Genomic DNA, 14,891 nt, shown 5'->3' with positions numbered 1-14,891 from the left:
CACGTGAACAAGATGAAATCCCTAATGAACCAGCTTGATGCACTTAGAGCCAAGGTGGATGAAGACGTGGCCATAGCTGTTCTTATCAAGTCAATGTCAATGCTTGAAGATCCCTACGGCGGAAACCTCATCACCACACTCCAAAATCTCCCAAACGTCGCCCTAGAAGGAGTCACTCCTTCAAAGAAGAAGAGAAGAAGTTCAAGAGTAAGACAATAGGAGGAGACAACTCCTCCTTCACAAAGAACTTCAAAGGGGACAACTCCTCCTTTGTGGTAGGAACAATCATATAGAAAAGGACTCCTATTCAAAGAAGCCGTGCAAACATTGTGGGAAACACAACCACAATGAAAAGTAGTGCTATCATAAAAAAGCAAATGCCAATATCATTGAGGAGAAAGAGCTTTCCACAAAGGAAGCAAATTACTGCCATGATGATTACGCCTTTTAGAGTCCAAAGTTATGTGTTGTATTGGTGTATTGTTCAGTTGTGTTTTGTGAGTGTGTGTACTCTACCCTTGGAACCCCATAACTAGCATGAGAAACTAGGCTATGTGCCTAAGATTTATCCTTGACACAATTGGAGATCTATCCTTGACAAGCATTAGGTAATCTCTTGGGGGGGTAGATTGTTGGAAATCAAGGTCTTGCCTATGTGTGAACCATAGTTGTTTCTCGTACCGGTATGAACCCATTCGGTTCGTACGGTGCAGTATCATACGATACGGGTTTTTTTTTTAAATCCCCTCCCCCTCCCACCTTGAGAAAAAAAATCCAAATGCTAAAAAAAATATAGAAATCCTACTTAACGAAGATCCCAAATGCTCGCAATACTTCGCAATTTTCGTGTCCACTCAGTATTCCATATGGGGTTGCTGAGAGACCTAAAAAATCTGCCAGGGTAGACTGGTAGTGTACACTTGATTGGTAGGATGAGAGAATCTTGCTACATCACTTGCAGATCCCTAGTATAGGTAGGCTAGACAGTCAGATCCTCAAGTTATGTACGAGGGAGAAGATTTGGACATGGCCATTTTGATCTAGAGAGGAGTCCCTAAACCTATCACCCTAGATGCACTGCTTGTATTTGTGCAAAGGACGGTCCCTTAGTCATAAATGCTACACTGGGAGATTTATCCTTGACAAGCATTAGGTAATCTCTTGAGGGGGGAGATTGTTGGGAATCAAGGTCTTGCCTGTGTGTGAACCATAGTTGTTTCTCGTACCGGTACGAACCCATTCGGTTCGTACGGTGCAGTATCGTACGGTACGGGGGTTTTTTTTTTTAATCCCCCCCCCCCCACCTTAAGAAAAAAAATCCAAAAGCTAAAAAAAATATAGAAATCGTGCTTAACGAAGATCCCAAATGCCCGCAATACTTCGCAATTTTCATGTCCACTCAGTATTCCATATGGGGTTGCCGAGAGACCTAAAAAATCTGGCAAGGTAGACTGGTAGTGTACACTTGATTGGTAGGATGAGAGAATCTTGCTACATCACTTGGAGATCCCTGGTATAGGTAGGCTAGACAGTCAGATCCTCAAGTTATGTACGAGGGAGAAGATTTGGACATGGCCATTTTGATCTAGAGAGGAGTCCCTAAACCTATCACCCTAGATGCACTACTCGTATTTGTGCAAGGACAGTCCCTTAGTCATAAACGCTACACTGGGAGACATTTGATATTGCATTACCCACCCAGGTTCTTTTTTGGAGACAATTGGGAGATCCAACTGGAAGAGACATCTCCATGTTCTGGTTCCGCAAGCACTGTAGACTCCTCCCCCTCCCCCCGAACCTTCCCTCACATTCAAGCTTGAAGCTCCATAGTTTATAAGTATTTTTAAAAAAAACCGTATTTTATCGTACAGTATCCGAAAATTTTATATCGTACCAAAAATTCCCATACGGTATCGTATTTTCGTATCGTGACAACTATGGTGTGAACCCACTCCTAGAGTGAAGAAGTATGTGTGTGTGAACCATCTCTCAAGAGGAGTATCAAATAATATCGAGATATTTGTGTGTGAGTGACATAAGCAGTGATGTCAAGAGACAACTTTTGTAACCTATAAAGATACTTGTACTTTCATTGAAATAATCAAGCATGTGTCACACCAATTTGAGTCGTGTACTTCACCTCTCTCTAGTATTGAACTTGCCTTCTCTCTCTCCCTTTCTCTACTGTGTGCAATGCAACAGCGATAGCCATGTTCATCTTCCAACCACCATAGCAAGGTTGAAACCCTATAGCTAGCAAGATGAGGTCTGGATTGCCAATGGGCTAATAAATAATGGCCAAAGGGCTAATTATGGCCAAAAAGTTTATAAATAAATTAAGGCCAGTTACAACATGGTTATTACTATATAAGGAACCCTACGGGTCACTTATTAGACACAAGGAGGTATCCACGCGGTAGCAAAGTGCTGCCAAAGCTTGCAAGACTTCAAGACCAGAGTAGTTGCAAGCAAGTGGTTTAGTCTCATGATGGGGGACGCCAGGCTAGTCTATTAGGGCTTTGCTAGCTTGCAGCAATCAGATCTTAAGCTTGGGGTGGTTTGAGGAATTGAACCTAAAGCTGGGTGGTTAGTCGCTAGCCACATTCTATCGCGGTTAGGCAATGCATCCAACATCGGTTTGTCTAAACCCTAGTTAGGGTTTCTCAGATATGTGGATCTAAGCCTTGATCCTCACTGGCTTCTTTGTCAGTGGATCCTTAGGCTTGGGTCTTTGAGACCTAATACCCAAGCACCCACAAAGTCACAAGAGAGCTCAATCCCTTCTAAGATCTCGACACCCCCGTCCCAAGGATGCCAACCTTCCATCGGTCAATTGCAAATCTAAGACATACTCTGCACCATGGAGAGGTCTACACACGAGAAAGAGACATCATGCATTCCTCACACCCCGCTGTACATACTCACATCTTGTACTAGCTACAAAGCTACCTGTACTACCTTTTCATGGACACAAGTTTGTGTCATGTGATAAAGGTAGCAAGTTTCTTTTCAGTTTTTGTTTGCTCTCAAGACCCTTTGGGCCTTTTGACGGCGTTTACAAACTCTCTCTCTCTCTCTCTCTCTCTCTCATCCAAGCCCTCCACTCCACCATTCAGCTTCAGATCCGAGATATTTTTCAATGTCATAAAGAAGAACACCACTGTAGGAGGTGAGCATCACAGCACTATACTCCGTCTAGGACACATGATATTTTTTGCTTCTGCTTACTACATTGGAAACACAAGAACCTACATAGCACAAAGCTCTCTCTCTCTCTCTCTCTCTCCCCACAAGCCCTCCACCCTTCTGTTTCAGATCCGAGATATTGTTCAATGTCATAAAGAAGAACACCACTGTAGGAGGTGAACATCACGGCCCTATGACACATGAGATTTTTTGTTTCTGCTTACTACATTGGAAACACAAGAACCTACATAGTATAGAGGAACATTTTTTTTATTTATGTTAGAACCGTGATCTTGGATCCCCCTTGTGGAAGAGGTCAAGGCAGGTCTGTACCTTTGAAATACAGTGCCTTCATTATACACTTTTTGTCTTTTCGCCACACTCGACAGTTTGCACATATTTTTCATTTACATTATGCTCTATCCAGGGTATAGGGGACGGCTATGCATCTCTCTCTCTCTCTCTCTCTCTCTCTCGTGTGCGCGCACGCACATATATAGCGGTGAATGGGACGTGTGGGTGAGCGCGTGTGTGTGTGCAGGGGGGAGTTGGGTTTGTGGGTGTATGGCTTTGATAGAGGAGATCTCCAAGCCAAGCCTACCAAGGTGAGCCCTCTCTCTCTCTCTCTCTCTCTCTCCCTCTCACACACACACACACACATACCACATTGCGCTACAATGATCGTTGTGACAAAGCAATACAACAGCAGTCTCTCCGCCTTCATGCCCAGCTGCAACACACAAAACAGACTGTTAAAAACGGGGAGTGTGAGCTCACTTTGACCACCACAACCAGACAGTGGAAGGCAGTAAAAAAGTAAACAAAAGAGCGAGTGATACATGAGAAGGAGTGAAGGCACGGGCTTGCGGGCACTGGCAGTTTCGAGGAAACGAAGGTTGCTGCTGCTCTTCTGTGTAAATTAGGGATTCCCACTCGCATCGTTTGAAAGAAAATGGCCCCCACGGGTGAGTTGTCTCAGTGCAGAGATAAGTCGGTCATGGGTACCCATGTAGGTTGAAGGTGTATCATTTAGGATAAAGACACACACAGTGGGTATTATACAAAGGTAGTACCCATGAATATATTATACAAAGGTAGTACCCATGAAGGTTCGAGGTGGATCATTTAGAATACATGCACTCACAATGACACACTCACAAGTCATATATTTGTCTTGTGGAGGATGACCACTCTTGTCTCTCCATTTACCTCCTTGTGTTGGGAAGGTGAAATAATCCATCGGTAGAACGATCAGGTAGGCCCGCGTTCCATGCTTGTGAGCTACACGGCGGGGACTCTCCATTTACCTCCTCTCTCACTTTTCTGTCCATTTTCCTCTGCCTAACAGGAGCTAACATATGTCCTCCTTTTGTTGGTCCTACCTTGCACATTGGGTCCTCGAAGTTGGTTTTTGTCAAATGTGTCAACCATCAAGGTCTACAATCAGATGATTTTGTTTAAATATTTACTACTTTGTATTTACTTGATGTCACGCTAATATTGCGTGTGCTTTGTTATAAATGATGGACCAAAAGTGGTTTGGCTTTTTTGTATTAATAATATTCTATTCTCCATTTGAATTTCATTTTGTTAGGGCATTTTAAAGGGTAGTGTTTGATATTCTCATTATTGTATTTTTAATGAATTCATTTTCTCATTTTGTTATAGTGTTTGATTAATTGTCTCATTATTTCATTTTGTATTTTTAATGAATTCATTTTCTCTTTTTTTTAGTGTTTGATTAATTGTCTCATTATTTCATTTTATTAAAAACATCTTATTTATAGGATTATTGTTCATTATGTAAACCTTGTACATATATGTAGTCATGTCTAGGCCCCCAAACTTGTAAATGCTTTTTTGTATAATAAAATATTAATTGACTTATTAAATTTGTGTTAATGAGTCTAGTTTTTGTGTGTTTAAATAGTGAGGTTGTTTTCCTCTAAATGATGCATGTAATGCTGAAGGTATAGTATTTCCACCTATATTAAAGGTAGCTTTACTTATGTATGATATGAACAAGGTCAAAGGGTGATTACTTTTCAAATCATCATGTAGAGTCTTTTGGTAGAAGCATAAAAGCTATACATATCATCAAACAATAGTCTAATTGATTCTATCACTTGAAACATTTGTTTTGTTTAATTATTTGGTGAATTTGAGTGACTATAACAAGGTTTTGCAATATGATCTTTCAAATTTTTCTTACTGAGCTTAAAGGGAATTTTTGTCAATGGAAGCATACCTTTTGTTATCTTTTGCAAGCGGTTACAGTCTCATGAATATTGTGTGGTAGAGTAAATGTAAATGTAAATGTAAATGTTTTTTGCATTTTGCATATTATTTCAATATTGTTAGAAAGGGTGTTTTCCTAGTTGCATGGTATTACATTGGCCATTCTCTCAATGTTCAAATGGCATGAACAACAAATTTTGTTCATGATATAAATTTTTAGAGTCTTTGTTAATATACTTTATAAATTAAATAATTATAGGTTTTCTTTTTACAAAATTAGTATAGTAGATTGAATAATTTGGTGGGAATTTTGGCAAAAATGTATTACTCATGCAAACAGGCTTGTTTAAGTTGCTTTTATACAATGTGTTAATAACTAATGTCAATATATTCTTGATTCATTTTTTAAATTCCTTGTTTTTTTAAACATATGTTTTTTTTAAATAGGTGTATAGTATTAATGTTAATATACTCTTGATTCATTTTTTAAAATGTAAAACATATGTTTTTTTAAGTAGGTATACTATTAATGTAAATAGATAGTTGTTCTCTCATCTAGTGTTATGCATAGGTGGATGCAAGAGTCAAATAAAAATGAACATGATTACACAAGCAATTACAAAATCTTCAAACGTACTTTAAAAAATCATGAGGATGTCTCGTTAATGCTTCAAAGTTATGTGTTGCATGCAATGATGGGCATTTAATTTATTTTAGATTCATATGCAATAGCTTAAGTTATATCATAAAGATCGATAGCACAACAACACAATACTACATCTAATGAAAAATCCATCTAAAGAAAAATTTTGAGGATTTTATGAAAACTTGGAAACACTCATCTTAATGCACAAGAGATGAATGCTACATTTTGTGCAGATTCTAGAAACCTAGGGAGGATCGAAGTAAAGCTTACTCGTGGTTGAAAATGAATAGTTAACACTTACTTAATAAGGAAGATTAATGAGTTGATAACCTTTATAAAACATACACATCCATTCATTCCAAAACTCACACAAAAAGTGAGGCCAAGTGCATCATACATAGCTTCATGAGCATTGAATACACACACATTATGCTCATCTTGCAAACCACATAACCCATGTCTACACACAAACTGTGTGCATCATACATAGCTTCATGAGCATTGAATACACACACATTATGCTCATCTTGCAAACCTCATAACCTGTCTACACACAAACCATGTGACTAGCACACAACATCATCTTGCCCATGTGACCCATAAATACTACTAAACCATCTTCTCCCTTTTACAAATAAACCTTTACACATGAGGAACATACATTGAGAGGACCCTTGCCTCCACTCAAATCTCAGAGCAGATAGTTGTGTATAGTGAGCGTACACCCCCTTGAAGGACCCAATAATAAATGGAATTTCTTGGATTTGCAAGTGAGGAAACTAGATGAGTATAACTACTTTTTAAAACAAATGACATGTAGTGGTAGGTGGTTACAACATGTGGTGGAGGGTGATTACAACATGTGGGTGGGGGAACAAGTTTCAAACCCGATTAGGTAGAGACGTTGTTTGCAACAATTCACAATATTTTTGTGGCCCAATGCAAGATTGTTCCCCACTGACATGGGTGGGGTTGGTGCAAACCCCACCACCCAAATCTAAATTCAGCCCCACCACAAAGAGCACCCCCTTCCCCAAAATCTAACCTTATCCTCCAAAGAGCACCCACAAGAACAATGTCGTGCATGTTGTTGATATAGTGACTCGTTGCTTTGGTCCACCTCTTCAAGTCACTTACTTGTTACACAAATTGTTGTTGTGCGAAGAGGTTGATTCACTACTCAAAGGCTCCTTCTTGCACTAAGTCAACACGCTCTTACAACTTTTTCTATTTCCATGCGAGCTATAGAAGCTGCACACTCTCTTTCAAACTTCACTTCCTCACTGTTTCTATAATGATGTACAAGGAACCTCTCTCTCTCTCTCTCTCTCCCTCCTAGTAATTAGAAACAAATGCAATGGGAAGTTGTCAAAATCCTAATTAAAATCAACTTTGACTCAATTAAGCATAATATTCTTTGCAAAGAGCCTATCCTAGATGACTCTGATACCATGTACAAATTCTAGGAACCTAGGAAGGATCGAAGCAAAACCTAACCATGGTTGAAAATGTATTAACACATTAATAAGGAAGATTAATAAGTTAATAACCTCAAGAACCCACTCATAAAAAACTCACACAAAAGGTGAGAGCAAGTAGCCTCATAAGCATTTAATACACATATGATGATCATATTCCAAACAACACAATCCATGTGATGATCATATTCCACTCAACACAATCCATGTGCACATACAAACCATGCGACTAGCACACTTAATGTTTCATAAATGTTATTAAACCACCTTCTCCTTTTTACAAAAAATGTTTACAAATGAACATTTGTACATAAGAAACATGTACATACGGAGAAACCTTACCTCCCATGAAATCACAAACAAATATATATAAGTCAACTCTTGCCACTCCTACACATACAGTCATAATACTTTCAATTATTTTTAAGTTAATATTATATAACTAGATACACACAATCATTTTCAATTGTAGGTTAAGACTATCAAACAAATATATATATATATATAACTAGTTTGTTAAATAAAAGAAGAAAAAACACCACAACCTTACAAATGGATCAAACTATGATGAACATATCAAAATATTTGTTTTAATTCTACTGAAGTTATAAAGTACATAAAATTGATTATTGGCACTCTAGCAATTGATTGTTCTTCTTGTGATATGCTTGCTTTAAAAAAATAATCAAACAACTTAAATGAAACTAAGATTGAATTAAAAAAAACCCATTGAAATTGGTAGATTCACCATTTTGTCAAATTTGGAGCTATTGTGCCAATAGCAAAAATTATCAATAAATATTAAACTTAAAAATGTTATTACTAATCTTAATAACATATATAAAATAGAGAAAAATACTAGTCTCTCTTAGAAATGCTTTTCATAAAATAAGGAAGCCATGATATGAAGTCAAGATATGACAACAAACAATTTTGAATACAAGGTTTAGTAACCAAGCATGGGTTTGAGGAGCAAAACAAGAGAAGGGATAGACTAACCATCGCTGAGAGCAAGCTGTGCAAGTTATGAGATCCACAGAATAGAGAAGACTAAATTGTGCGACAATGAAAAAGCAAAATTATATTATTCCGATTTTCGCCTGCTCTGGTTTGGTGCTCCGGCGTTCACTCTGCTGCACCCACACAAGCAGCCGGGTGCCCTCAAATGCCTACCTCATACACCCATAAATGTCTACCTCAATCCTACAACTATGTACTACCATGGGGAGTCCACTTCTACAGAGAGGGTTGGGGGGCTTTAACCAAAATAAACACCGTGAATTAAAATCTCTCATTAAGCAATCATGAATAGCATCTCAAAGATCAATAATGAATAGTAGAAACGTATTTCAGTATTTTTGGTATTTTTAATTACATTTTTCCCCTCATGCTTATTAGCCCTTTTAAAGGATAAACCCACCAAAATTTAATTGTGGGTCTCCCATTGTAGGTGCATTTGTAAGTCTCTCTCTCTTTCTCTCATAATCCTTGGAGGGGAACAAACTACTTCTAAGACTAAAGCCTTGAGCTTAATTGTAGGTCTTCCAAAATCTCTCTCTCTCTCTCTCTCTCTCTCTCTCTCTCTCTCACACACACACATTCACATTGACTTTGGATTGAGATCATCTTCTTTTACAATACCATTAAAATTATCAAGACACACAATAAAATACCATTCACGCTCGATTGACATTTTCTTTTTTTAGAATACCATTAAAAATATAAAGACACATTCACTCTCGATTGAGATCTTCTTTTTTTATAATACCATTAAAAATATCAAGAAACACGATCATTTTTTTTTCTTAATGGAGATCTTTTTTTACAATACTATTATACTAATGAAAACATCAAATCAAGCCTATAAAGAACTGCGCTCGTGTTTTTATAGAAGACTTTTTCGTACTCAACTTATTTTTTTTGGTAATTCTTCAGAGGCTTGAGGCTTTAGCAAGATCCTAACGTAAGGTTGATCTCTGTGTGTGTGTGTGTGTGTGTGTGTGTGTGTGAGGAGGTAGGCATTTGTGGGTGTATTCATGAGCTAGCAACAGAGTGAAGCTGAGCATCAAACAAGAGCATGAGGAATAAAATTTGGTGGATCCCAAACGAAACTGGCTGGCAGTAAATAAGTTTTCCCTATATAGCAAAATAGCATTTCCTATATAACATTGTGAAGTTTCTATATAGTAAATGATAATAATCATGTAGAAAACTCACCTCACAAACCAGCAAAGAAATAAAGTCTATATAGTAAATTAGAATACCTATATAGGAAATATAACGTTCATCCAATAAACAAGTGATCTCTATATAGCAAAAATAGTAACATCTATATAGCTAAGAACTCATAGTGTATATAATTATATGGTCTTTAATTAAAGGTTTCAGTCTTCACAAGGAAATCAAGTATGTTGATATTAAGAAAGCAATTAATCCACATAAATCGAATATTCATTATATTTTTTTAAAAGGATTTTAAATCTATAATTAATCAGCTATGTGTAAAAAACTTATATTTTTCTTGTAAATAATATGTATCCAAATACAAGAAAGGATATTTAACGTTACAAAATCGATTTACATCCACAAAGACCAGTTATTTTTGTTCAATAACAATAATGAAATTTATATTAGAAACTCTTTAGTACCAAATACTACTTATCATATTTTTCTAGTAGAAAAATGCATACATATAAAATTTACTTATGCTATTATAATTTACAAGTTTAAGCATGCCCATCCTTAAGTAATTATCTCACACACCCTTGCTCTCTCTCTCTCTCTCATTTATTAAGATAAAATCATATATATATATATATATGTATATTGTGAGTGGCAAAGAGTAGAGAGAGTGAGAGGATGGGCAAGAGGTGTTGGAATTAGGGTTACGGTTGCAATAATGCACACATAAAAGATAGAGAAGCTTGAGAGCACACAAACTCACTAGAATAAACTGAACAAATGTGTTCCAGATATAAAAGATAAGTACACACCCCAAAATAAGTAGATAAGAGGGTGTACATACACATGGGAAAAAAACCTCCAAGTGAGGGAAAAAGTGCCTCGGCGGTCCAAAGTGTGTTCACACACATCACTACCATATAATGCTACAAATCCCCCCTAGAGTGATGATGTGAACATGTACAGGGTATGGCCGATCAATCCAGAAAAGGCAGTAAGCCCAAAGCTTTACGAAAAGCTTTGAACTTTTCACGTGAAAGAGCCTTCGTGAATAAATCTGCCATGTTGGCATGTGTAGACACATAGACCAAGCTTATCTCTGCTCTGCAGGCAGAGAGTCTTTCTGTGACATAGTGATAACGCACCTCCATGTGCTTAGTGCGAGCATGAAACACTGGGTTTCTCGCAACTGCTAATGCGCTTTGGCTGTCAGTGAAAATCGTAGTGCTAGACGACTGTCCAACACCCAAATCAGCCACCCCATAAGACGTCTAAGCCACACACACTCAACTGTAGCTGTAAAAGCTACCCTGTACTCAGCTTCACAGCAGCTAGAAGTGGCCACTACAAGCTACTTCTTACTAAGCCATGATATACATGAATCACCAAGGTGAAAAAAAAAACCCACTAGTGGACACTCATGTGTCATAACATCCAGCCCAATTTGAATCACTAAAAGCATGCAGCTGTGACTCACCCCCTTTTGGATAAAACAATCCAAAATATTGAGTGCCCTATAAAAAGCGAAAAACCCGCTTCATAGCCTACCAATGCTTCGTACGTGGGCTATGCATAAATCTGCTCAACGGTTAGACCGCATATTGTATATCTGGCCTCATGTTGCATACAGAAAGAAGGGATTCAACAACCTGTTGATACAAACTAGCATCAAAAGAGTCTCATGTATCTTGAAGACTAAGTCGAGTACATGTCTCCATAGGTGTAGCCATCACCTCACAGGTTTACAGTCTTTAAGATTAAATCTCTTTAATAGCTTCTGTATACATTTAGACTGCAGCATAACAATGCCATCATTACGCTGCATAAACTGAATCCACAAATAGTAATGCAATGGTCCCAAATGTGACATCTCAAACAATGACTACAAATCAGCCTGAAAAGTTGAAATTTGATCTATATCGGGTCCTGTGAGTAGCATGCCATCAACATATAGAATGATGACCCAAAATGTGTCCTTACTCCTCTTCACATGTTGGACTGTTGTAAAAATCATTTGCAACCAAGTATGTATGAATCTTCTCATATCATGCTCTAGGAGCCTGCTTAAGGCCCCCATAAAGAGCCTTTTTTCAACTTGCATACTTTAGACTCTTTTCCTTTCACAACAAAACCAGGAGGCTACAATACACACCTCCTTGTTGGAATTAGGGTTGCAGAAAAGCACACAAAGCTTGGAGAAGAAGAAGCAAGAATGCACACAACACACAGTGTATTAGATTGTGTCAATGTACAAAAATTAGTTAGCCCTAGAAGAATGACCGTATATACAAGCCGGGGGAAAAAACCTCCTAAAGAGGAAAAAAGTACCCCGGCAGTCCTAAGTGTGTTTACACACATCACTGCCTATATATATGGCAACAAATCCCCCCTGAGAGTGATGGTGTGAACGAGAGCTGGCACTTATGTATAGGGAAGTGCCATGCCCGAAGTAGATCAGTCCAAAGAGGAGCAAGCCCAAAGCTTTGCGGAAAGCTTCGAACTTCTCACGACGAGGAAGCGCCTTTGTGAAAAGATCGGCGGGGTTGTCCTGTGTTGGCACATAGGCCAAGCTGATCTCTCCTGCTGAGAGTCTCTCCCTGACATAGTGATAATGCATCTCAATGTGCTTTGTGTGAGCATGAAAAACTGGGTTTCTCGCAACTGCCAATGCGCTCTGACTATCAGTGTAGATAGAGGTGGCAGACTCCTGTCCAACACCCAAGTCAGCCACCATAAGCCGTCTGAGCCACACACACTCAATCGTAGCTGTGAAAGCTGCCCTATACTCAGCTTCACACAACTAGAAGTAGCCACAGTAGGTTGCTTCTTACTCAACCAAGATATGCATGAGCTACTGAGCATGAAACAAAAACCACTTGTGGACACTCTTGTGTCATAGCAACCAGCCCAATTTGAGTCCAAAAAAGCCTTTAAATCTGGCGGCAACGATCCCCCCCTTGGGATAAAACAGCCCAAGATGTATGGTGCCACTCAAGTAGCGAAAGATGCGTTTAACTGCCTTCCAATGCTGAGACCATGGGCTATGCATAAACCTGCTCACCTATGAGACTGCAAACTGAATGTCCGGCCTCGTAATGCATACATAAATGAGGTAACCAATAGCTGTCTGATAGAGTGTGACATCAAAGTGATCTCCAGCATCATGAAGACTCAACTTCAAACCTGTCTCCATTGGAGTAGCAAATAGGCTTGCAGTCTTCAAGGCCAACAGATGCAACAGCAGAGTATAGGGACTTGCAAGCGCTCGTGAAAGCTCACCTCAATCGGAGAACGCGAGTTGGAGGGTGCTAGCGGCGTAGCCCTAGGAGTAGCCCTAGGAGCCGATGCCTGCTTTGATACCAATTGTTGGAATTAGGGTTATAAAAAAGCACACAAAACTTGGAGAAGAAGAAGCAAGAATGCACACAACACACAGTGTATTAGATTGTGTCAATGTACAAAAATTAGTTAGCCCTAGAAGAATGCGCGTATATACAAGCCGAGGGAAAAAACCTCCTAAAGAGAGAAAAAGTGCCCCGGCGGTCCTAAGTGTGTTCACACACATCACTGCCTATATATATGGCAACACTCCTCATGTAAATCACCATTCAAGGATGCAATCTTCATGTCCAACTGATGTACATTCCACCCATGATGTGCTGAGACACCTAATGGTAGTCATACGAGATGTGGGTGCAAAGGTCTCATCATAATTAATGCCCTTTTTCTCTGGGCATACCCCTTTGCAACAAGTCTGGCCTTGTAGCAATCAATGCTACCATCTGCTTTGCGTTTTAACTTGTAAACCCACTTAGTACCAATGGCCTTCTTGCCATGAGGTAGATCTGTCAAATACCAGGTGTCATTCTTGAGTATAGAGTTATACTCATCCTACATAGCATGCATCCAATGATCATCATTATGTGCTTCCTCAAAGGAAACAGGTTCCTCCTCATTACATAAAGAAGAAATGAGAACATGATCCACATGAGAATAATCTGCATGATGAGAACCTACACGAGTTCTGCTAGGACAAGGAGCTGCCAACTTGCTATCCCTCAATGTCTGCATAAGCCATTTTGGCATACGCCTAGATTCTTCTATGGCTACTCTCTCCTCATCCACAACATCCTCAATAATTACCTCATCAAAAGGCTGATTTTGCACCTGCAAAGGCTGAATTTCAGCACTTGGTTAAGCATTTAATTACTCTACATATGGCTGCCCTCCATTAAATAAAGGTAGGAGAGAATCAAACATGTCCTATGAGTATACATTCTGCTATTTTTTGCATGAAAGCATGGACTGAACTAAGTTTTCAACAAAAACAACATCTCTAGTTACTAATATTTGCTTTGAGGCCAAATGGTAGAGTCTATATCCCTTGCTTTCTGAACTATATCCCACAAATATGCATTGAACTGCCTTATCATCAACAAGCGTATTGCGTTGTTGCTCAGGCACAAGAGAATAAGCAAGACAACCAAAAACACGCAAATGAGCCACAGAAGGCTTCTTGACATGCCAAGATTCATAAGGAGTTTTAGACTGCAAGGCCTTGGTATGGCATTTGTTCAACACATAGTTTGCACACATAGTTGCCTCCTCTAACCAAAAACCATGAGGTAAATCTTGGGCTTTCACCATACATCGTGCCATCTCCACCATGAGAGACTTGTTCTTCCTCTCAGCCACACCATTTTGCTGAGGTGTGTATGGCACTGTATATTGATGCTACCTTATGCCTTTTTCAGCCATATATGCATGAAATTCCTTGGACATATACTCCCCCCCTCAATCTAAACGAAGGGTGCCAACTTTACATTTACATGCATTTTCAGCCATGGATACGAAGTGCCTAAAGCACATAAAAACCACTGACTTCTGCATAAATGGATACACCCAGCTATATCTGGAGTAATTATCAATAAAAGTGACAAAGTAGAGATATCCCCTTATAGATGGTGTCCTCATAGGACCACATACATCACTATGTATAAGCTGTAAACGAAGGGTGCCAACTTTACATTTACATGCATTTTCAGCCATGGATACGAAGTGCCTAAAGCACATAAAAACCACTGACTTTTACATAAATGGATACACCCAGCTATATCTGGAGTAATTATCAATAAAAGTGACAAAGTAGAGATATCCCCTTA

General features: G+C 38.8%; 1 protein-coding gene across 2 annotated transcripts in view; it reads right to left on the bottom strand.

The window, feature by feature from the left end:
• Positions 1–4,241, bottom strand: part of LOC147640806 (protein kinase family protein / C-type lectin domain-containing protein) — a 64,614-nt gene extending 60,373 nt beyond the window's left edge. For both annotated transcript variants that reach the window (XM_086815400.1, XM_086815410.1), the window contains exons 1-2: positions 4,026–4,241; positions 3,850–3,916 (exon numbers count right to left, since the gene is read on the bottom strand). In XM_086815400.1, the coding sequence (XP_086671526.1) occupies positions 3,850–3,910 (61 nt within the window). In that variant the 5' untranslated portion in view covers positions 3,911–3,916; positions 4,026–4,241. The remainder of the gene's footprint in view (positions 1–3,849; positions 3,917–4,025) is intronic.
• Positions 4,242–14,891: the final 10,650 nt, after the last annotated feature.

The sequence above is a fragment of the Cibotium barometz genome, chromosome 2 (assembly GCF_041138505.1).
Source record: "Cibotium barometz isolate CiBa-2024 chromosome 2, ASM4113850v1, whole genome shotgun sequence".
NCBI lineage: Eukaryota > Viridiplantae > Streptophyta > Polypodiopsida > Cyatheales > Cibotiaceae > Cibotium > Cibotium barometz.
The sequence above is the reverse complement of the archived record's forward strand: the minus strand, read 5'-3'. Positions and strand labels throughout refer to the sequence as shown.